The 23583-nt window shown below is 41.0% G+C and overlaps 1 protein-coding gene across 12 annotated transcripts in view; it reads left to right on the top strand.

Annotated features, from left to right (window-relative positions):
- Window positions 1–19700, top strand: part of PPP2R2C (protein phosphatase 2 regulatory subunit Bgamma) — a 194044-nt gene extending 174344 nt beyond the window's left edge. For all 12 annotated transcript variants that reach the window (XM_039728916.1, XM_039728918.1, XM_039728919.1 and 9 more), the window contains 3 exons: window positions 2119–2288; window positions 6883–6974; window positions 16821–19700. In XM_039728916.1, the coding sequence (XP_039584850.1) occupies window positions 2119–2288; window positions 6883–6974; window positions 16821–17112 (554 nt within the window). In that variant the 3' untranslated portion in view covers window positions 17113–19700. The remainder of the gene's footprint in view (window positions 1–2118; window positions 2289–6882; window positions 6975–16820) is intronic.
- Window positions 19701–23583: the final 3883 nt, after the last annotated feature.

Genomic DNA, 23583 nt, shown 5'->3' with positions numbered 1-23583 from the left:
TGTTGATGCTAAGCCAGAAATAGCCAAGCCCCAAGAACGCTGTCTCACCTTCATTTGCTGAGGCTGATGCCTTGTTCTGGCTGCTCAGGCAGATGCTGGTAGTTGCTAAGCTTTCCCTTCTTTCCACTGGGAGCTGCGCCTCAATTTCCTGTAACAATTTTCCTGTGTTGGTTATGCTGACTAGAGGAACTATCTCCAAAGAATTGCTGCTACTGAAATTTCTGCTGCTATCTTTCTTTCTGTAGTGATACGAGACTTTCATGCCTCTGTTAGTTCCACAGTTAATTAATCTAAGTCTTTCTAATACTTAATACAGTAAGCATAGAAAAGCAATAAATGGGGCAGATAAAGAATGAAATGGTTTAATCTCATTAATTAACAAAATGCAGAACATTCAGGTACAAATATCACTCCTCTTCTAATCACTGGAAGTTGGATGAGCCACTAGAGCCAAGAAAATATATCTAAGCTCTAAATAAAGGTGTAGTTCAGTTAGAGTGGGTTTTGGTTTTTTCTTTCCTGGTGTTAATAGCAGCTTCACATCATAATTAGGAGGATGAAATTCCTGCCAGCCAAGTCTGTAGTTTGGACAGATTAAAGGGAAGAGGTATGAGAAATGATAATTGCTTTGTGCTCATCAGACTTCTCTTGAAAATCTGACAGGATAATTACAAAATACCTGCATTGCAGAATGTCTAGGCAAAATTTTAAAGAGCTATTTAAAGTTGTTCATTTACAGTCTATCTGAAAAGTTTTTTACTCTTTTTGAAGTAGTTCATTACCATTCAGATGTGTGGTGCATGTTAAATATAGACCTTATTCTCATGTGCCTGCCTGGCTGCATTCCACTGCCCACCCCCAAAGAAAATTGCCCATAATTTTTTGCATTACCCCACATACTTCACCCACATACTCACCCTTAACTTTCAGCAGAACATCATTTCACCTAATGGAAACTAACCTGGTTGCTTCCAACAGTCTGAATCATAGTCGTTGATAAAATAATTGAGAGAGAATTGTTCCAGTGGACTATACAAAAAACTTCCTTTTGACTGACAGTAAAAGTTTTTCTGCTTTCAGCATGCTTTCATGTTTCATCACATGGCTTTGCTTTACTTGCTTTTGTAACTTGAAAATGAAGTTCACTAAATTGCCAATTTTCGAAGAATATTCTAGGCATAGGTCCCAAATCCCTACGACTTGGTGAGAGTTAAAAGACCCTGAAAGCCCAACCTTCTACTGAAGTTCACCATAGAGCTCAGTTGGATCACAGGGCCACAGATACCTGCAGAAAGACAACAGAATTGTTCTGGGCACCCCTGAGGTAGGGGTAGAGTCATCCAGTGTCATTCTTATGTACAGCTGAACAGGGATGATCAATCTCATAGCTACAGGAGCTGGATTTTCACGTGTGAACATCGTGTAAGCAATATCTCATGACCTGCTGCCTTGTCAGATCTGCTGACCATCACATTCAGGGAGCTCAGTGCTTTCCAGAACTGTCAGCAATTGCACACCAACTACATTGTTCATGCATCCACATGGTAAAACCCTGTCTATTTTATGCTCACCTCTCAGGAAGAGGTAATTGCAATTTGCAGTTGATTTTTAAAATTCTTGTCGGTAGTCTTGGATGCCTTCAGACATGGCCAGTGCAGCCAGGCCAGCTGGTTCTGGCAAGCAGGACAGGCTTGGAGTAACCTCTCCCAGGGATGCCAGGGCTGTTGTCACACCACATGTACACACCTCTGGTGTGACAGAGACACCTGGATTTTGGTTATGTTGGGAAACAGGGTATGCAGACCCCAGAAAGGATGAAGGCATGAAATACCTTGCTCTGAGTATCTGTAATCAACTGTGTATTTGCATAAATTCCCGAAGTCATGCTTTAAGTCCATAGCTATAACATTAATTATTGTAATGTTTAAAGCTTACAGTTTGTATTTTTCTGTAAAGTTAAAAGAATAAGTTAAGTACTGGATGTACATTTCATTCTATATCGTGTCCTTTGGTAGATTGAATTACATGTTTCACAAGAAATGCACACTTCAGGTTTTACAACAGACCATTTTTTATACAATTCTGATTCCTGTCTCTTGCTTCTTTTTCTTTGAACAGTTTATGAAGAACCAGAAGACCCCAGTAACAGATCATTTTTTTCAGAAATTATCTCTTCAGTGTCAGATGTCAAATTCAGTCACAGTGGTAGATACATGCTTACAAGAGATTACCTCACTGTCAAGGTTTGGGATCTGAACATGGAAACAAAGCCTGTAGAAACGTACCAGGTAGGAATCTCCTACATCTTAAAATTCAACTCTATAAAAGGATCTCAGTGTTCAAAAACTGGATGTTTCTGTAAATTTCTCGTAACCTTTTCTGAGAAGCAGCAAGCTAAGAGAATTAATCAAGGTGGTTGAAACCCTCACAGTGGCATCCTTATAGCAGGAAAAGGGCAATTGCAGCATTAGTAAGGGAGTGTAAAGCCTGGGGAGTCAAGGTAGCGCTCCCTGTGGATTGGGCTCTTGAAAGAAATGATTATTCTAATGAGAGAAATCATCTCTTCACTTTGGCATCTGCTTTCAAATTATGTATTTCATTACTAACATTTAAAAGGAACCAAGGAAGAGATTTTGTGTGTTGCTTAGCACTCTGCTCCTGGTGGGACTGCTGAAAGTTTACACCTTTGTCATTTCAGAACTACTTTTTACAACTTGATCTGTGTGTTTCTCCCTTGTGCCTAGCTCTAGAAGTGCTCCCTGTTAAACCCTGGCATCACCACTGACACAGCAGCTCACAAATGCCAGACAGACACATCTGGTTGCCTGAATTCATTGAGATATTATCCAGACAAAATGCCAGTGGCTCCAGCCAGAGCTAAGTTTGTACTCTGACATCTGTTATGTTTGGCAATAGAGGGCTGAGCTTACATTTTTTGACTCTGGCTTGAAGACAGAAAATATGTCAGTGACACAGAAACTGCTTCTTATGAAAATGCACTAAGAAAAAAAATCTGTTAGGTTACCTAAAAACGTGTGTGCAAAGTAGGAAAAATGCCATTCATCTGGCTTGTGCTGCTTGCTGAGAGTGAATTGTCCCTTGTTTTCTGTGCCTAAATAATAGAAGGTGGGATACAGTAGCTCTCAGTAATTATAATTAAGATTGGTTTTAAAAACCATGATGAGAATTTGGTAGCATTTCTTGTCAAAACAAACAAAATTTACCAGTATTTTTTAGCTAGCATTTAGTAGACAGAGTGGGCCCCAGTGTTTTTCAATGCATTACATTTCTGTGGATAATGTTCACTGCTCAGTGTGTTAATATTGGAAAGTCTGAGCCTGTTTACCTCTAAGTCTACAGAATTGGGTTTTCTCTTAAAATGGCAGTGCTTTAAATGCTGAATGTGTTAGAAATGTTGATATGCTGTGACAGTGGAGTGGGAGGGTAAGGGCGAGACTGTGTTATATATAATGGAATAGAATCTCGGGTTTGGGGAACTTAGGTAATATATTATTTTATACCTATGCTAATTTAATAGGCAGCCTTTCCCTGGGGAGGAATAGCTGGTCAAGCCAACCTGTTTGTCTTGATTTTGACACCTGCTTTTATTTTCTCATGTAGGCAGCTGTGAAACAAGCTGGTCACTTTTAAATCAGTCTGGCACCCAACAGGAGGGCCAATTAAAAAGTTATATTTCTTCATGCTGAGATGGGGAAAAATGAGTACTGATAATTGCAGTCAGAAGTTTCTAGAAAAAAAACCAAGACCCGCAACAACAAAACCCCTTATATAATATTTAAAAAAATATAGCAAAATATAACAGTCTTCTTAAATCTTTGCATTGCCTTTCACTTTCAGATATTTATCCTTGTAAATATACAGATGTGCTACTGGGCATTGCAGTAGACTAAAGGAGAATCTGGAACTAGGGGCCTTGGGAAGAAAATAGCCCAGGATTCCATTGGATTCATGTGATTCAAATGCTCTGAGAACCTTTCATGTTTTTAAGCTGCAGAGTAGAGAATTCTTTCCTAGGAAAAAGTAGTTTAAATTACTGTCTTAAATAATTTGCCTTAGAGATAGCTCTCTCTTTCACAAACCTAAATCTCATATATAACCTTAGCAATTTCTCAAAAGGTTTTTTTGGGGGTAGATCACTGTAAGGCAACAAATAAACCTAACGTTTTCAGTTATGTATCCACATAATTATGATGACAATACATCATTAAAAGATCAAAAGGTGTTCATTAAAAGATTGAATTTCTCATTTCATCCACTGCATGGTAGGCACTTAGATATTGCCTAGCTGCAATAGTGAGGGTCTCAACATTAAATTTCACACAGAGTTGTAATAAAGAGCAGAGTCCATAACTGTACTGCTTTATTATTAGCTTACAGTTTTAATATTAAAAACCTGACACACAAAAATGAATTCCTCATACAGGTTCTTTTTCATATCAATGCTGTGCCTCAAACAATGCTATTGCATAGAGCAGCTGCTGCAGCCCTGCTGAACACGTTGTTGTCTGCTGACAGTGTTTCAACATGATTTTCTCCTGTTTGTTTCACACAAAAGAAAAAGGGCAGAGCACTAAAAGAGCAGTGCAGTGGAGTGGCCAGAGCTTGAATGTTGCAAGGCAGCCCTGCCTAACAGGTTACTTTTCTGATGCTGCCAGGTGAATTACGCCAGCAGAAGCCTTAGGAGCAGCAAGGTGAGCACATTCATTGCTGGGAATAGCTTGATCCATTTTAGGCAGAGTCTGTAGTATAGGGATTTAGACCAGTGTGTCACCTACCACTGAAATTCCTGTCTGTGTGTATTCAGTCCCAATAAAACAAGTCCATGCATAGCTGTGTTGCCGTGTTAGTCCAGAGCACAGAATTGCTAGATAATTCCATCAGGGTCAGACATTGCAGTGAAGAAAAGGTCCTTGGTAATTAGTGAGGAATGAGTTTGGTTTGCTTTCAAGTGCTATTGATATGTGGTAAGAACAAGGTGTAACAGACAAGGCAAATCTGATCTTACCCTCAGTTTGTAGAAGCAGATGAATATACAAACAGTGAAAATTAAGTGTTTCTTACAATTAGTTTTTCACAGTTTCTCTGAGGGTCTGAATGTGCTCAAATGTGGAACTCAAAAGGTACACATAAAGAACAAGGTGGTTGTCCAAGGCAGTAGGGTGAGTCTGACAGTCTTGACAAGGTAGGACATCTGAGAGAGGAATTGCAAAATCCTTTTTGACAAAGCTGATAGAAAGGCACAGCTCCAAGCTGGGAACTTGGACACACTTTGCAAAGGGTGTGTACATGACAGTGGTCATGACAGATGGCTGCTGGAAATGGTAACAAGAGAAAGACCTAGAAATGACAGTCAGGGAGGCAAATATGATTGACTTCCTTCTGCCTTACCCAACCTTTCTATTTCTTCCAAGTATGGGAAGCTCACAAACATGACAAAGGAAAGAATTCCAGTTCTGTAACAAATTACACTGCTAACATAAAAAGGTTTTAAATAAAGAGAAAGGGAAAGGATTCAATTACAGAGAGTGTAGGAGACTGCATCAATAGTAGGTGTTCTGACCTATTGCTCACTGTGATGGTAAATGCATTTAATTGTGGAATGTTCTATCTGCCATTTGCCAATGCCATTAATTACCGTATAAGACATTTTCTGTTAATGAACAGTTCAGTGCTTATTTATTAATAAAAATTGATCCATAACTAAAATTTATAATCCTTACTAATCTTACATTCCAAATATTCCTTGGATACTGTACAATTTGACTTTCAAAAATGGATAAGTTTAAAGAAAATCTACGTGAAAGTTCATTGTCCCTCATCTAGTCTTGATATAAGTTATTTTACTAGAAGAAATGTTTGTGCCCTCAGGCCAGAGGAGGATGCTGGGCATCCATGAGCAGGAACAATTTCACTGGACTTGCAAGAACCTGTAACTTCAGGATGGCAGAGCTAAATTACTCCTGGGCCATTGGATTGGTGTGTTTCTCCAGGAGGTCACATCTTTGTTTTACAGTTTCTACAGCAGCTAGAAGAAAATATCAGGAGTGGAAGCGCATTAGTAAATTCATCTAGGCAGGGATTTTGTATCTTGTTATTTCTTTATGGAATAAACCAAAAAATCCAGAAGAAAAACTAATGAAATTAAGCAAAAGACTGAAACAGTTTGCGTGAGATCTCTTTATGATAATCCTTGTTCATCAGAGATGTGTGGCCTAGAGGAGAGAGATCTTCTGCAGGGCACTCTCACTTTTATAGTTAGTAAGTGAGAATTTGCAATGTTGTTTTTAAGTCTCTTTTAAGCCAAATAGGAGAAATTAGTGTTCTTATTTGCAGCCTGTGCAACTACAACCTTGTGCTGTATTTGACTTCTAAAATACCTTACAAAAATAAATGTAATACCATAAAGGTTCTTTTAATAGAGCCAAGTTCTTTCTGCCATAAGTGAGAGTCCACTTATCTTGGAATATGGCATTTTTGTTACTATTTAAATTAGATTTCTTGCACATTAATTAGCCCATCTTGGGTATCAGCTGGTGAAATGTCTCTGGGAATTAAGCTAACACTGAGAAAATCACCCAAGCAGGAAACAAATATGTTGAAGAATGGTGGGCTGCAGCCTGCTGAGGGAAGTGTGTTTTGTGCCTTCCTGCAACAGTAATTCTGTAGTACCTGGTTAACTGGGCTGTGGAAAAGTACAGATAGCTTCTTTGGAGCTTAAACACAGTCCCTTCTGCAGAGCTACCAATCTATGCAGCATATTTTTAAGGTGAGCATGGGAGATAACACAAAAATTGAAGGCCTGGTTGTAGAGTTTTATATTTTCTTTCATTTCAAGAATAACCATTATTTTCTTTAAAACAGGTCCATGATTACCTTAGAAGCAAGTTATGTTCCCTCTATGAAAACGACTGCATCTTTGACAAGTTTGAATGTGCATGGAATGGATCAGACAGGTAATCAATCCATCCTTCTGTCCATCACTGTCCTCATTTGGCAAAAAACGTCCCATATGATAGGAAGCAAACCAAAAGTAGTTACAGGTGATTATTTTCCACATCAATGTACAGAATCACATGCCAGTGTTTGGGAAGATAGAAGATTTGGATCTTTGTGCAGTTGTGTCTCTGCCTTAGAAATTATGTATGCCTTAATGACCTTGGCTCGTGTCTTAGGGGGAAAAACCCTTCAAATTATGTCCATTTTCACCCAAATTATAAATAGGCTGCAAAAGCTAAAAGGAATGACGCCAACTCACAAAATTCCACCAACACACTGAGGAAACTTACATATTTGCACATGAGCTACCTCAGAAATTCAGTTCACTTACTGGAAATGGGTGTGAGGAAGGATCATGACAGGTACCCAGTGATTCTCTACAAACTGCTGCCCAAAGACACTTCTGACGTCTTCCTCCATCAGAGCAGTCCCTTTCCCTATGCACTAATGGAGATGTTCATTTTATCTTGGACGTTGTATCTTTTTGAACATTTTAATGAGAAATACTAGAGCAAGTCAGAGAGTGTGAGCAAGGGTGGAGTGGGCTAAATGCCCTAATGCTGGCAAGTGGTGGCAGTGTTTTGTGGAGTAGGAATATGGTACAGGAATAGCTGAGCAGCCAAGAGGACTGGGTTAGTAAAAATGGATAAAATCCAAGAGTATAATGCAAGGTGAGGATTTTAGTTAAGAAAAAGAGCACAAAGCTTCATCTTAGCAGTTGGAAATAACTCCCAGGGACATTCATATGCTAGGTGACTTTGGAAGGGATTAGCAGTCTGCAAAATGCACATGAAAGAGAGCACAGGAGCCAATACTGAGTGACACACAGTGACTCCTGGTTCAGCAGAGTTTGGAGCCAAGAGGCAGAAGTTTGGCACTGAGCCTAGAACTGCTCCTTCAGCTCAGCCTATCATTTTGGAAAACAGTCTGTCTCATTGTACTGAAGCAGGCCTACCCACCCTGGAGTGGGCAAGGACTGTGAAACAGGCAGTCTGAGACATCTGTGAAAGACAAATATGATCCTTGCTTGAATGGGCAAGACTGGCTATCCAGCAGAGAATGGAGTAGTGGTGACATTATGTTGGGCTCTTGTTCAAAGACCTTTGAACTGCACTTACACATTTCCTGTCCCTCATCTCCAAGGTGGATGAACTAATTGAGCAGATGGACAGCTGCTCTAAAGAAGAGGAGCCAGGACTTTGGTTTTCATCAGCTCAGCAAAAGAGAAGCCAAGATTTTACTTGCTTGTAGTAAATATACCAAGGAGATATACATAGGGAGGAAGAGAATCTAGCTAAGATACATGTGAGTGATAATGGCACAAAGCAATCAGGTGTTGAGAGTCAACAGGTAGTTATAACCTGGAAATTAGAGGTAGCTCCTACCTGTCCAAACAGTGACAAGCTGTCTTCCCATCCTGGATGGATGAGATACTCCACCACTGAGTGGTGGAGATACAAGAAACCAAACCCAACTGTTCTGATGGTGGTGCTCAGGAAATTTGTGAAAGCAGTTATATGTAACATTGTTTAAAATTACAAGTCTGAACTTGGAAGTGCAGGACAAAATCTCTTCTAGTCCTGTGTTCCACAAATGCAGATCAAGTATTATGCTGTACACTGGGTAAGGGGCACCCTCTCTTTGGACTACTTTGCTTTGCTCAGTTCCTCTACCTGCCCAATGGAAAGATTCTGTCTTTGCTAGAAAATGAAACTTTAACCTTGTATCATTCATTATGCAAATGACAATACATATATGTTCCATTATCTCTAATGCCTGCATGCCAGAGTGATTTGTTTTTTGACAAGATTTAACTCAGCATCGAGTATCCCCTGTGATACCAACTGCTGGCCTTTTAAAATTACATACATAGACAACACTGAGCAAAATACTTCCCAGATTGCTGTCATTGCAACTTGGGCACCAGCCATTGTGGCTTTTTTATGGTCAAAGATTGGGAATGACTCACAGAAAAAAGACCCACGTTTTGGGACTTTTCTGTGAAACTCCCAAACAAATGCTTGAATAGTTGTTTTAGCAGAGGGGTCTCTCAGTTTGGTTATGGTTTGAGTTTGGCCCTACTAGAAATACAAAATTTAATGCACTTATTGGAAAACAGACAGTGCTGATTCCTGCCTAAGTCTGGCACAGAACAACAGTGCATTCAAATCATGTAGATAATGGGAAACTTTGAAAAAGACTTTTCAGGTATTTACAAACCATTTTGTTTATCCTTGATGCCAGTTCCTAGTGCATTTTGCAGAATGGGCAGCCACTTACTCCCAGGCCTAGAGTCTCTCTCCTCTGAGCAGATGAAGTGCTGCTGTCCTCATTAGTGTGGTAAGACCACTCTCTGGATAGCTGCCTGTAGTAATGGAATTCTTGTTCAATATCAGGGTTTAAAGTGAGTGTAATATTTTCATTCTTACTTGACAGATCAGAAAGATCAATGCAGGGAGTAATTATTAAGTGGGAACATTAGATTGTGAGGGCTTCATTTATTGTACTGCCCAGACACTGAGGTGTTATTAGTCATGCACAATTACCAAACCTGTCACTAAACACAATGTGCTGCTCTTGGTTGCAAGAAACTCTCGAGTAAAGGTGCTGGAAACATTTGACAAAAGTAAAAGGGCTCTCTTTAATTTAGTTATTTCTTTTTAGGAATCAAATGTTCAGAATTGATGCTCATATTTTGATTCACTCCTCTGAGCTCCTTGCTTTATGAATATGACAAGTATTGCTGTACATTACCAGAATATTTTTTTATTGGAGGATCATAATTTAAATAATACTTAAGTACTGGTACCTCTTAAAAACCAGTTCATTTGAACAGTAAGGTCACTTAATTTGAGTCACTTGGTAGGCAGTTTTTAAAAAAGGACTATTACAAAAGGTAAAAATTCCATATTGACAACTGCACTCCAAAGAGATGCTGCAGTACTTAGATTGTTAATCCATTTACATAACAGTAATAACTGCATTTTTAAATGTATTGGTTTTATCTTTGGCAGACCTCAAAGCTATAACAACAATTTATAGTGACAGGATTGTTCAGTTAAAAATGAAATGTGTTTATTATTTAGGTGAAAATACTTCTTATTAAGTTTTGTCATTACTGAGAAGTTAATCTAGGCTATGATAGAACCTGATGGTGAGGCTGTTCACAAAAATAATCAACATACATGAGCTCTGATTAGAACGTGATTGATGCTCAGTTACTCCAATGAGCAGGAACTAATACAATCAGACAGAGCCCATCTCATTTGCTGAAGGGCACATTAATCACTGTGTACTTTGGCAGCAGTGGTCAGGGGAAGGAGCCAAGCAGGGGTCTTACACTAATTCATCCAGATGAGCATGTATGATCTGTAGTTGAGTATATTACACAAAAATCATGCTATCTTTATTGTGTATCCATCATGACTGTGTAGAATACATGAGCTCTACTTATACAGCAATTTAATTTAGCTCTTCCATTCATATCCAAAGCCAAGTCTTTTAATAATGACCTGGAGGACACTGTTTTCTTCCTCCTGTCAACAGCTTTCAGTTTTACCTGTAAAAATAAGCACTTTTGTAGCTTTTTGTAAAGAAAAAAAACCCAAATAAAACCTAATTCTACATGATAACAAGTGAATACCATAGTTAACTTTTTTTTTTTTTTTTAAACATTTCAAATGAATGGATATAGGACCCCTGCCAGGGAGACTTCTAACTACCATCATGATAAGTGATATGCTGCAAGCAGATGAGAGAAGTCACATACAACTGTTCAGTCAGTCCCTTCCTACTGAACTGTCATTCATCCCCCTGAATCTCCATCAGCCTTCACTCTAATCAGGAGGAATTGGCAGATCCCATTGGATGAGAGGTTAAGAGTCTCTTCCTGTCTGGCAGCACACTCCATGCTGGAGAGCTAGAAGACATCATTTTGCTCTCAAAGCTTGGCATGTCAAAAATTAGCTTGGAAGTAGTTGGGGATCCCTTGTTCTTATTCCCAGTCTTATGCCAGCCAGCTGTACCAGGGTGCCACAACCCTAAATCCAAGTCAAGTGTCTCAAGTTTTTCTAGCAGCCTTCTCCCCAGGTTTAAATAAATTCCTTCTTTGTGATGGGGAATCAGTGACTTTACACAGCACAGCATACAGGAAAGTTTCCCAGGATTTCAGGAGTTTCTCACTGCTTGCAACAATGCCTCCTCCTTTCCCTTTGCTATAATAAATCCCCCTTTTTATTCCTATGAAAAATGTTGTTTTAAGAGTTTTTTCTGGAATCAACCCTGTCTTTCATTGGGTCAGCTTGTCATGAAACCAGATCTGGTGGACCTTACACATTGATCCTAGGAGGCTGCAGATGTTCTGTTCTGCACTGGTACACGTGGCAGTGAAATACTGAAAATTTAGGGGCTCAAAATAAAATTGGGAGACAGTTTCAGGGCAAGAAAAGGTTCCTTTTCATGCTGGGTGCCTGAGGGATGTCTTTGCTGAGATTTGCAAGTCTAGGGGCAGGCTCTGGTGGAAGCTGCTCTCTGAGTCTCCTCCCCTCACACCTGCAAATTCCAAGCCATGCCTGTTGCCCCAAGGAATGATGTTCTGCTGCCACACCTGCACTGAGGGGCAGGGCAGCTGGGCTGGTTTCATTTTTCTATCACCCTTAAGCAGGGTGTGTGTGGGTCCTTGAAGCCCTGCTGAGCCCTGCTCTTGGTCCTGTCACACCATCCCATGGCTTCCATGCTCTCGTGGGCGGCAATGAAAGAGGGGAGCTATGAAACGAGCTGAATTTCTCCAGACAGTAGAAATCTGCAGGTGAACAAAAACTTCTCTGCATCTGGGAAGACTGATTTGGGCCAGAGATAGCCCAAAAATTATCAGAGTTAAAAATCCCCCCAAAAAAAGGCAAACAAAAAACCCTAAACCAGAAAAACAAACAAAGCAGTGTGGAGCAAGTGGTTTGGTTTTTAAGAAAGCCTCAATTCCAGCTGATACCCCAAATCTTCAGGCAACACCTGGCATTCAGGAATGCAGCTGAATGGAGTGATTTTGATGAAGGCTGTTCAGTGCAAGGATGGCTGCAACATTGATGACATTTAAGAGGTTGGCTTGAAGTATGGGATTAACAAATCTGAGAAATACAGAGATATGCCAATTCTTAGTGACTGACATACTTGATGAAATTTCATTGCCTAAAAATATTATGGAATATCTCATTGCAGGTTGCAAGTCCTACTCAACTGACTTTGAAGCTGGTGAAGTAGAGAATTTGTTGACCACCCAAGAGAAGCAGAACTTTTTAGCAGGGAAAATCCCATACTGAATTATTTAATTTAACAGAGTCACTAACAAAACCAAAATATTGAGACTCAGATGCTTCAAAGTATTAAAATAATTAAAGATGCCAAAGCCATCAGTAGTTGAGAGGTTGCTTCTGTAGACCCTAAAACTCTGGCCCTACATTAAACATCAGTGGTACAATGCTGTTGTCATATTTAATAAAATCATTATCCATAGATAAGCATCTGCTCCTTTTGAGTATTACTGTTACAATGCCAACAGGAAGAACTTTTTTCTCTCAAATCCGCTATTTCAGACAATTTTACAGATTGAAAATTTACTTTTAGAAAAAACAACCCTACCAGAATTATTGCTGGCTACCAGATCAACATGGCAGAGAGTGAAGAAGCCTGAACTGAATGGGAGGTGTGCAGTTAATGTTCTACTAATTTGGGAACCACCTCTCCTGCCCAAATGAGCTTTGTTCTTGGGGATTTGCTGTTTCCCCAGCCTTCACCCCAAAGAAGCCAGGGATGCAAGCCAAAACATCTGGAGAGCCAAACAAGTTGTCTTCAAGACTGGAGGGTAGGGAGAGAGTGAGCAAGGAGACTTACAGAAGTAAAACAAAGATTTGAAAGGAAAAGGAAGAGAGAAGCAGATAAGGCAGGTTTTTATTTTAAAGCTGTAGAGCAGGTTAGACGGAAATGAAAGAAGAGGGGAGAATGAAGAGAGGGGGAAAGGGAAACCTATTTGGAGAATGTGGTAAAGGCAGAATCAGAGGGAAAGAAAGAGGAAAAGAGAACAGTGACTAGGGAGGGAGTGAAAAGAAAAGTGAATAAAAGATTGCTCTTGCACTGGAGTTTTCCCTTTCACCTTTTACCTTCTGTAAAAATACATTTGTTGTTGGTAAAAAAAAGGAGGGGTAAGACTGGGCCCCAGTGACCCCACATGAGGACTGAAGTTTGGCAGTGAGATGCCTCAGATTGCACCACTGATAAGCAAGCATGCCCAGTGCCAGTGCAGGCAGGAGGAATCAGTAGCATTTTGTGTTGTCACTCCAAACACACACACCTGAAGAATTGCCAGGACCTTGCTTGGAGCAGAGGGAGCAGAGAACCAGAGGGAGCAGAGAATACTCCAGGTGCTCTGCAGAGCAGCCCCGTGCTGAGAGGGGAACATCCCTGCCCAGGGCAGCACAGGAGGGTTAATGTGGGGCTGTGCAAATGCATTCATGGCCCTGCAGGTATGGGGTGCTGTCTCCTTCCAGAGCACTGGCTGGGCTGCAGGGGGTGAAATGTAGGCAGTGGTAGTCATGCTGCAGCCATCGAGGTCTTTCCCTGCTTTTTTGTTTGTTTGGTTTGGGGGATTTGTTTGGGAGGAGATGAGGTGTGCTGTTGTTTTATCTGGGGTTTTCTGTAATCATGCTGCCTGTAGCTGTGGTGTTTTGAGCTGGTGCAGTCAGCTTTGCTCCTCAGGGTGCACTGGAGCGTGTTCTGTGTCCAAAATACCTCTGCATGGTGGGGATGATGGTGCCTCTGACCTTGGGCAGCACAGCTTGTAAACCTGCCTCTTAAGGAAAATTAAAGGTGGTTAGATAGAGTTTTTCTGGGCTGCTGCCTTGCACACCTATGAAGTAGTGTGGGCTGTTTTGAATGAGGGGCTTTGGCTTCCTGAACCAGCCTCTCCTGCAAGGGTTTTGTGCAAGCCCTTGTCATAACACTACTGTGCAGAACAGTGTCTGGGAATACAGAACTGACTCTTCCTATATTGAGCTACAATTTATATTCTACTGTTTAAAAAAAAAAATCTCCTTATCACATAGATTCCATTATTGTACATTGTATTATCCTGAACAGGAAAAAATTGCAGGCTTACATCTAGTTTTCACTCTCTTTTATTACTTTAAGCAGCAGGTAAGGTTATAATCCATCTGTGTTTGTGACCTTGAACAAGAATGGACACTTTCTCATTTACATAATGCTGGTTTTTACTGAGCCATTAAACTGCAGAAAAATAGGGCCAGCATGAAAAGTAGTCATCTACATATGTTAAAAAATAACTGCAGTAAATCCAACTGAAGAAAGCAGACTTCTAAAAATATGCGACAGTTCAAGAAATTAAAAAGCAAATGGACTGTAAAGTCAGTTTTACTGCAAGCAAAACCTTCTAAAATAGGACCCTTAGCAAACACCTCTCTCTGCCTTTGGTGCACTGGTACTCTGCCAGCATGAAAGCTGCTTCTCTGACAGCTCCCGCTGCCATCAGGAGGGATGCTCCTCTTTCCCCTGGGAGCCACAGCTCTGCAGCCTGGGGCACTGGTGTGCCCCAGTGTTATGAACCTGCATCAAAATTTTGCCTGGGGGAAAGTATACAGATGGACTGCATCACAAATTGTGTACGTTAGTGCTGAGATATGAAATAACCTCGACTTTTTCATGTTGTGAATAACCATTACAGCAGGAGCTGTAATGACGAGACATGGTGATTTGGAAGGAATGAAACGTTTGATTTACTGCTGTTGATTCAATTTCTGAAATAGGCACTAATCTTGATCAATAGGCTTTCTGCAGCTTCTGGGATACATTTTATCAAGCTGTCACACTGACTCTTGTTTTTTAACTTGTGAGGTTGTTAACTTGTGCCTTGCTAGGCTGGATTGTGGCTTTGTGGGGGTGAGAAGGAAAGGGAAACCTCTCTGCAGGCAACCAGAGGCGGGTCCTGCTGCTGGAGAGCACAAGGAGCTCCTTGCCAGGGCTGGATGGGGACAAGTGCCCCTGTGCATCGCCCCTGCAGCCCCTCTCCATGGGATGAAGGCTGTAGGTGAGCCGAGGGCCGTGTGTGCTGGGTCTCTGTGCTGCGCTGTCCGGTTTGCAGCAGCTCCCTTTGGCACTCCAGGAGCTGCACAGAGCTCTGTGGGATCAGTGGAAGCAGGGTGGAGCTGGGTGATCCCAGTGTACAAACCCAGCACACCACTCCAGTTTCCCTGCAGTGGCTCTGGAGCCTGTGTTGCTCCCATCCCCAGCTGTAGCCACAGCAATGAGGGAGGGGCACAGCTCACATTTGTTCTTTTGCAGTGTGTCATTCATTTGTATTACAGTCACTCCTAATGGCCCCAAATGAGATCAAGGCAGCTCTGGCTGGAGGCTGTGCACACACTAAGGCACTCCTGAATCCAGGAGCATCTAATCCTATCAGCCAGTGAGTGTCTGCATGGTGGAGTGTGGCTCATCCCTGTGAGTTCTCCCATGTTCTCCCATATGCTCCGTGTTTCCCTGGCCAGACTGCTGCTCAACACAGATCCCCCCCTGCAACAGCAAAGTGTGAAAGCAGCTGTCATTTGAGATGGAGGTTTGATTATTAATGCCATGCACGTCAAATATATTCTTTTGGGCTCTATTAGAAAGGCAAATAGTTACTGATTGCCTGAGTCTTAAAACTGTACAGCTTTTTCTGTAGAGACCTGACCATTTGGGGTGGATACCCTCTCACAGAATGGAAATTCAGAACAAATTCACCCTGTTTGGGGCTGAGATAGGAGAGAACAGCCCTGGTTTCACATATGGAAAAAGTTCACAGGGGATGAGCTTTCAAACAAGGCTCTGAAACCCATGATTATGCTAATCCAATAACCTGAGGGCCATGGATGAAATCCTGAATTCATTAAAGTTAGTGACAAAATATCCTCCCCTAGGGACATGGGGAATGAAGCAACTGGCAATCTATTATTTCAAACTGCAAGCTGATTAATGAGGTAATTTTTATACAGATCGAGGTATGTTTTTTGTCCCTTTCTCCCAGACCCAGAAATATGTCCTGACTTGATGTTTCATTCAAACTTCATATAAGAGATGCCAGAATCCTGACACCAGTGTGTTTATTTCTAAGAAGAATTGTAGATACAAATTTTAATGATGTCTGGACTTGCAAGATCTGTGGCTTCAGCAAGGAAAAGAGTTTCATCTGGAAAGAATTTACATGTGCAAATTCAATGTGATTTTTCTGAACCTTTCAAAACACCCTTCTTCAAAATACTCTTTAAAATATATAATTTTGTACTAAACCTTACTGTTGTATCAAAAGATTTGAAATATGTGGGAAATTTTAAGACTATTTCTGGAATCATGGTTAAACTCAGCTGTCATTAAAGGTGAAGTTCCAGAGAAAGAGAAAAAGCCTGAAATGTATCATCCTTAAGCACTCATAAAAAGCTGGAGGGTAATTAAAAATAACTTAATGAAACATGTTGCTTTTATTATCTTCTGATGTGATTCTCGTGATGTCAGGGAGCAGATATTATTTGAGGTAACTGTAATTTTCATTGCATAACATGGGAGGGCAAGGCATTGGTAGAAGAAAACTCTTCATTCTGGGGAGCACTGGGAAAACCCATTTTTCTCCTTACTCTTTCCCATCTGAAACCAGAAGACAGCTGACCCTAAGGTCAGACTGGGCTGTCCTGATCCAGTCGTGTCGGTAGGCTTTGCACAGGCTGCTGTTTAACTGCCTTTGTTGTGTCTCTGTGTCTCTGCAGTGTGATAATGACAGGTGCATATAACAACTTCTTTCGAATGTTTGACCGCAACACCAAGCGGGATGTGACCTTGGAGGCTTCCCGGGAGAGCAGCAAACCACGAGCCATCCTTAAGCCCCGGAGAGTCTGCGTTGGAGGCAAGAGGAGGAAAGATGACATCAGTGTTGACAGTTTGGACTTTACTAAGAAGATCTTGCACACAGCATGGCACCCAACCGAGAACATCATTGCTATAGCAGCGACAAACAATCTGTACATATTTCAGGATAAAGTGAACTCAGAAATGCACTAGATTTATCAATATCCCTCTATATTTACAAACCAGCCTCTTGAGAGTTGTAGAAGGATGTGATCTTCACAAAAATTGTGGCTTCTGTGGTGGGATTTGTAGGTTGCATCCTTTCATCCCTCAGCCTGTATCATTATTGGTGGCAAGCCAATTCTTTTCCATCACTGCAACTGTATGAGTAAAAGGCACGAGTGCAAATCCAGTACTGTGGTCTGTATCAGTTCCTTTAAACAAACAGGGATATTTACTCAGTTTAGGAGTGTTCCTGAGGAGGACTGAGGCTCTTCAACCCCTGTCCATCCTTTCGAGGGTCTCAGTGGTTTGCAGGACTGTGGTGTTCTGGTGCCCTTCCTGCTTTTGCAGTGCACAGCATTTACCACATTGTTAGAGCTTTTTGCCTCAGTCTCTTGATTGTTTTGGTTTTTTTTTCCAGTGCTGTTTTCTTGTCTTTCAGTTAGGCCAAGCCTGTTTGAAGGAATGAATAGCCACATCCCTTTAGAGCATGTAGCTGTGGCACATTGGAGGGACCTCATGGGAGTTGGAGCTGAAAGCAGAATCCCAGCTGGTGAAAAGCTACCCCTTCTCTCCCATCCCATTCCCTTCTTTACAGTATCCTCTTATTTATTTATTTATTTATTTATTTATCACATTACTTTGTGCTTCACCTTCCCAAGTGACTAAGTGACAGACTGATATAGTTACTCAGCCAGCTTGTTTTAAGTTTATTCTCCATGGTTCTCTTTCCTCTATTTAAAACAATAAGTAGTATCTTCATTGTGTGAGGACTATTACAAAACTTGGCATTGCAGCTCTGGAGGGACTGGCTGGTCAGACACAGCCTGGCAATTCACACAAACCTGTGCTACCATTTGGGGTTAGAGTTCTGGAAACCTTGGGTAGAAGTGCTCTCCTTGAAAGCAGCAACCAACTTGAGTGGGAACAAAGTTACATCTCTGCTAGACACGCTTGATAAAGTCCCTTGTTTGTTGTTTGCAGAATGGTTATGTTAATCCTGGCCTTTAGGGAGCACAGGCAATGCCTGGTATCTGTAACTGTGAAAATAATGGTGCTGCCAGAGCAGCACTGCTCAGTGAATTTTAACACTTTTAAATGAGGCCGCTTCTGGGAGACCATGTCCTGGAGAAACATGAAAATTTGAAAAATCCAAACCTAACGAAACATTTCTCCACAGATATGCTCTTAGATCTATCTCTGTTCTGTAATGATGATAAATGGAAAAGGAAAGTACACACAAAATAGGGCATGCAGGAATGGCATGGGAACGATGCAGTGGGCAGGAAGTCCTCTTAATCCAGGAAAAGAAAGTTCTGCTGCACGTTTAATAGCTCTGGCAGAAAATTCAATATCCCTAAGGATTCCTACTCTAACCATGAATAAAAGAGCACAACTCACATGACCTGTTAATCTGCCCATATTAAAACTCCTCAGAAAAAAAAGTCTTTAAGCCATTATGCACTGATTTCTTGGTAAGTGGAGAATGTACCGATGAAGGGATCTGCATGCTTTTGTATTTTGGTTTGGGGGAAGGGTGGGTGAAAATCTGCTTACAAGAAATAAAAAAAACAAAGTCTAGAGCTTTTATATGACATCTCAACACCACACCTGAAATCTGTCTGAAGTTTTCTAGACCAATGCTGTATATTTTGTGTGTAGAAGCACAAACACATGTGCACCAGTTTCCAGCCACACTAAACACATACGGTATGAAATGTGTAGGGTGATTTTAAAGGGAACAAAGAATGTTTGTTTATAAAATACTGTGTGCTGTAGCAGGCATGGACAGTATATGTACATATTTATTCTATTGAAATTTAACAGAATTGCCTTTTCCTTTTCTTTTTCCTTGTAAAAAGGTTTAAGAGTGTCGTAAATTGTATAGAGAACTCGTTAAAGCCAAACTACTGCTTCAAGGGTGTCACACAATTTCTTTGACTTTTGGACCCCTCCATTAATCTTTGCAGCTCAAAAAGGAAAAAAAAATTGCTATCAGCTCATATTGGCTTTTACAGCTAGAGATACTGCAAAACATATATTTAGCTTTTAACATTCTCAAGTAAGATTCTATAGATAACTTATTATAAAGCAGATCTTAATGCAACCTTTTTTTGTTTTATTTGAAGTACCTTACTCTCTTTCAGCTTTGGGTACCAAAAAGAACATGTTAAAATTAAATAAACAAATATATCTTTGGAGCTTTATAAAACTAATTAAATACCCAACCAAAATACCATGAAGTAATCCTAGAGGAAATAAATAGAAACCTTTCAAAGACCAGTATTCCGTTCCTGTCTTTGACATCACTGTTACAGATCGGTTTCCTGGTTTCTTGAATGTATGGAAAGTAAACATCGTCATTGTGAACGTTTCCAACTTTCTTTCTCTTTTTAGTTTGAGCTTTCAGTGGTGTAGAGTAAGTGATGGTAAAGTTGGTAAATCTGATTGTTTTGAAAGCTGTTGTTCATGGCTGCATTTTTTGTGTTGCACAAATTAGCTAACTGTTGTTGAATAAAAATATAAATATGTTAATACCAGCTTTTTCAATAAAACTACAACCAAAAAAGGCATAAATAGATGACTTCAAGGCACAGCTTATTTTTAAGCTAGGCAAGAAAGAGTTGTTTTAGCTCCTTCTACAGAGGAGGAAGAGTCACAGGGATCAGGACACGGAGGGCAAGCTACTGTGGGAACTTCAACTGTTGTGGCAGGTGGAGGAGGGAATACATGCCATGAGTGGGATCAGGGTGTTGTGTGATGAAGAGTGTGGGCAGCTGTAGCAGAGCTGGAGACATGCTTTAGGTTCAGTCCCAGGACCAGCTTTTTCTTTTGCTCATAGCCCAACCTGGACTTCAGGAGTTTTGAGTCTTCGTTGCCTGATGGAATCAGAGGTGTGCAGTGTGCATTGACACACGAAGTCACAGGTAAAAAATTGGTGTTGGTGTTGTCACCAAGACTGCGGGAGAAACAAAAGTCCTCCAACAACATTTTTAGTGTTAGAGGATCAAGGCATTACTTTATTTCTGGCTAGGATGTTGTTGTTCTGGCCAGGATATGCAACACAAATAATTTCATTCACACATAGCCCAGGTGTGCAGAGAAAATCATTCCATGATACATGAATTTTACCACTTTTTTCACAGACTTTATACAGTTAAGGCCCATAGAGATTCATTGGTTCGATGTTCATTATGTAGTTCTTAGTATTTGGTTTCCTACTGGATCTGGATTTCTTCACCTCTGATGTTAATTACATCCTCACCCCCTGATTTCCTTATCAGTCTTTTCTGGACCAGGTGTCTCCAACCATGCCAGGGAGCAGTGTCTGAGGTAGATGTCTGTTGATGTTCTGCTGATGGTCATTATCTTTTTGGGTATCTTTTGGGCTACTCTCACTTTGTTGAGATATTAACCTTATCAGGCCTTCACCTGGTAGAACAATACCCTGGAAAGAAACTCCAATTCCCTTCCCCTGGCACAAAGGTGAACACAGGTTGGACTCGATGATATCAAAGGTCTTTTCCAACCCGTATCTTTTGGGCTACTCTCACTTTGTTGAGATATTAACCTTATCAGGCCTTCACCCGGTAAAACAATGCCCTGGAAAGAAACTCCAAAGTGAACACAGGTTGGACTCAATGATATCAAAGGTCTTTTCCAACCTAGTTCCTTATGTGAATCTGTCAAAACTGGCTAAAGTTATAAAATTTTTAAAAATTTAAATTGGTATATTTTCCAACTGTCATCACTGGCCAGGCTTGAGACCTTTCCAACCATGGAAGTGCATCAGGTATGTGGCCAGGCCAGCCTCCCAAATGAGACTGGCTCAGGTGACAAACCAGAGTGCTACCAGCAGAGCAGCATCCTGCTTTCCCCCACCACTGATCTCTACCACAGGGGAAAATAAAATGTAATAATAAAAACCAAAAAATGCTGGCTTGGCACACACACTTAAGGTAGGAAACCATCTCTTTCCAGTCTGAGCTGGTACCTGACTCTCTGGTGATCCTGATTCTTGCCCCAGCTGTGGGGCACCTCTCTGGAATCTCAGTCCAAGGCAGCTGATCTTGCTTGTACCCGGGGTGAGAATCCTCCCTCCATCCCTGCACACAAGTTAGACACTGAGAGGCTGAGGCCTTTTTCTGGATGCAGACCAGAATAAATTTGTCTCAGCTGTTACACGAGGCAGAGTCTGGCTTTGCACAGCTCTCCCAGAGCTTACATGCTAATTTTTTTCACCCCTTTTTGGGATGACACAGTCAATCCCACTCATTTAGATGGACAAATATGACTAGGCACCGAAGAGAGAAATCTCAGCTGAAAATCAACACATCAAGCAATACACTATTTACCTTTCCAGTTTCCCTTTTCATTCCCCAAATACCCAGTAGGAGCAGGAGCCAGATGGCTCACTAGCATGCTTTTGAAATTTTCACAGGCATACTTAGCAGCCACATACGGCAATTTAACCCTTTGTGGCTTGGGGGAGATACTGGCGTGAGCCACCTGCTTCTGTGGTTGCAGCCAGGAAGTTGTCCTGCTTTAAGTCTGTTGGAGCCTTTGGTTGTCCCTGATGAGAGGGCAAGTGGAAGGATTGTTTGCCTTTATATCCAATTTTCAGTAACATTATTATCAATTTGCTCCCGCTCCCAATAGGAATTATTTTCCATTTGCAGTCTTGTCAGCAAATTGTATTGAGTTTAAAATTAGAGCATAAAGGCACTTGCCTTGCTCATGTGGCAGAACCAGGATTACTGGAATGGGCCTAATTTTATAGGCATGGGGTATATTTCTTAGGCTTTGTGAAACCATTAAATGGTTTCTGGAAATTCTGTACAGGCCAGCTCTGAAAATGTTTGCTCTCAGAGTGCACCATGGAAAAGCATTTTGTAGCAGTGAAATTTTATTTTACTTCTCTCTCAAGTTGGATAAGGATCAAACTTTTACTCATGTGAAAGTGAACGCAACTCTTTAGGCACTTGTAGATCCTAAATCTGGCCCATGATACAAAGCAATTTATGTGGAGCATTTGACTGCATAAACTCCTCAGTTCCCTTAGCTCTGAAAGCTGCCATGAGTGTGGATCAGCCAGGCAGGGTACAGCTAATTACTTGTCTTTCCATTTGCCAATTGAGGCAGTCAATGAGTAGGACAAGATCCTTAAACCAACAATTCCATTTATCAGTTATTTCAAGTATCATGACAATGCTGTACATTGTTTTCATAACATGGCTGCTCAAATAAATAAACCCTACAGCAGTGACTCAGTCAAAGTATGCAGGCTGGTTTCCTGGACAGCCAATCCTTGTTTTAAAACTAGTACTAATCATACTACTAACATGTATGTCCCATGCAATAGCATAATTGAAGCAGATCAATTTTAAATACAGGACCAAGCTCTTCAGCTGGCAATAGGTGTGTGAATACAGCACTATGACTGTCCTTCAAGAAGAGTACTTAGCTCAAAGAAGTCCAGAAACCCCATCACCACCCTCTTTGGCTTCATCATCATTTGTCAAACAGGAGAAACAATTCTGGGGGCAGCATGGGGGTGGCGGGGAGGAATCACTGTATGTTATAAACAAAAATAAATAACTGAAATTGGGATTTGGGTGTCAGATTGGGTGAAAATAGGTTGATATTCCTCGATTCTATAGCTGTAATAAAAATGTTGTCCAAGCAAGACACCAGAGTGATACCCCACTGTCGATAACTTCTGCTAACACCACAGTTCTGGCAGGTTCTTGGTTTTATTTCCCTTTGGTGAGGCTTGCACACCTCCAGCAGCTCTGCATGGTGCTCTGGACCACGCTCCTCCTCACTTTAGTGGGAAGGTGCAGAAAGAAGCAGAGGTTTCCCACAGGTAGGAAAGATCCCATCATTGTGATCTATTTGCCATACAGAAGGTGATGCTCACAGAAATTTTATGCAGATCTTGGACTGCCTTGTGGAAGAGGTGGGGAGGAAAACATTGCACGTTCAATTATCATCCTCTGACATCTCTGCTAACACCTTTCCAGGATGAACAGCTGCACTCTGTTTCTCACAGCTATTGATCTGCAAACCCAGAGAGATGTTGCTGCATTAATTGAGCTCTGTCAACATGTTCAAAATATTCTTTGCTACCCTCACAGGTAAAGACTTACTTTAGCATGAAATGAGAGATAAGATGCACTATTTTATACCACCTTCCTCCACATATTTTGTAAGGCTTTCTTTTAAAATATTTGGCTATTTTGAGCTGCTATTGTAATATTGCTAATGAATTTTGAGGAGTCTAGTGCTACTTTTAAATCTGTATTTCCTAATAACTTTCTAGAACTGCAAGAAATCTCTTGCTGCACAATTTATCCCCAAGGTCTTGTCAAACCTGTCCCAAAACCAGACTCTCCCGAGATCCACTTTTCATTATCAAAGAGCAGAGAAGATGATTCTTGCTTGTGAAGGACAATTGAAGCC

The sequence above is a fragment of the Passer montanus genome, unplaced genomic scaffold (genome assembly GCF_014805655.1).
Source record: "Passer montanus isolate IOZ18808 unplaced genomic scaffold, ASM1480565v1 scaffold67, whole genome shotgun sequence".
Taxonomy (NCBI): Eukaryota; Metazoa; Chordata; class Aves; order Passeriformes; family Passeridae; genus Passer; species Passer montanus.
The sequence above is the reverse complement of the archived record's forward strand: the minus strand, read 5'-3'. Positions and strand labels throughout refer to the sequence as shown.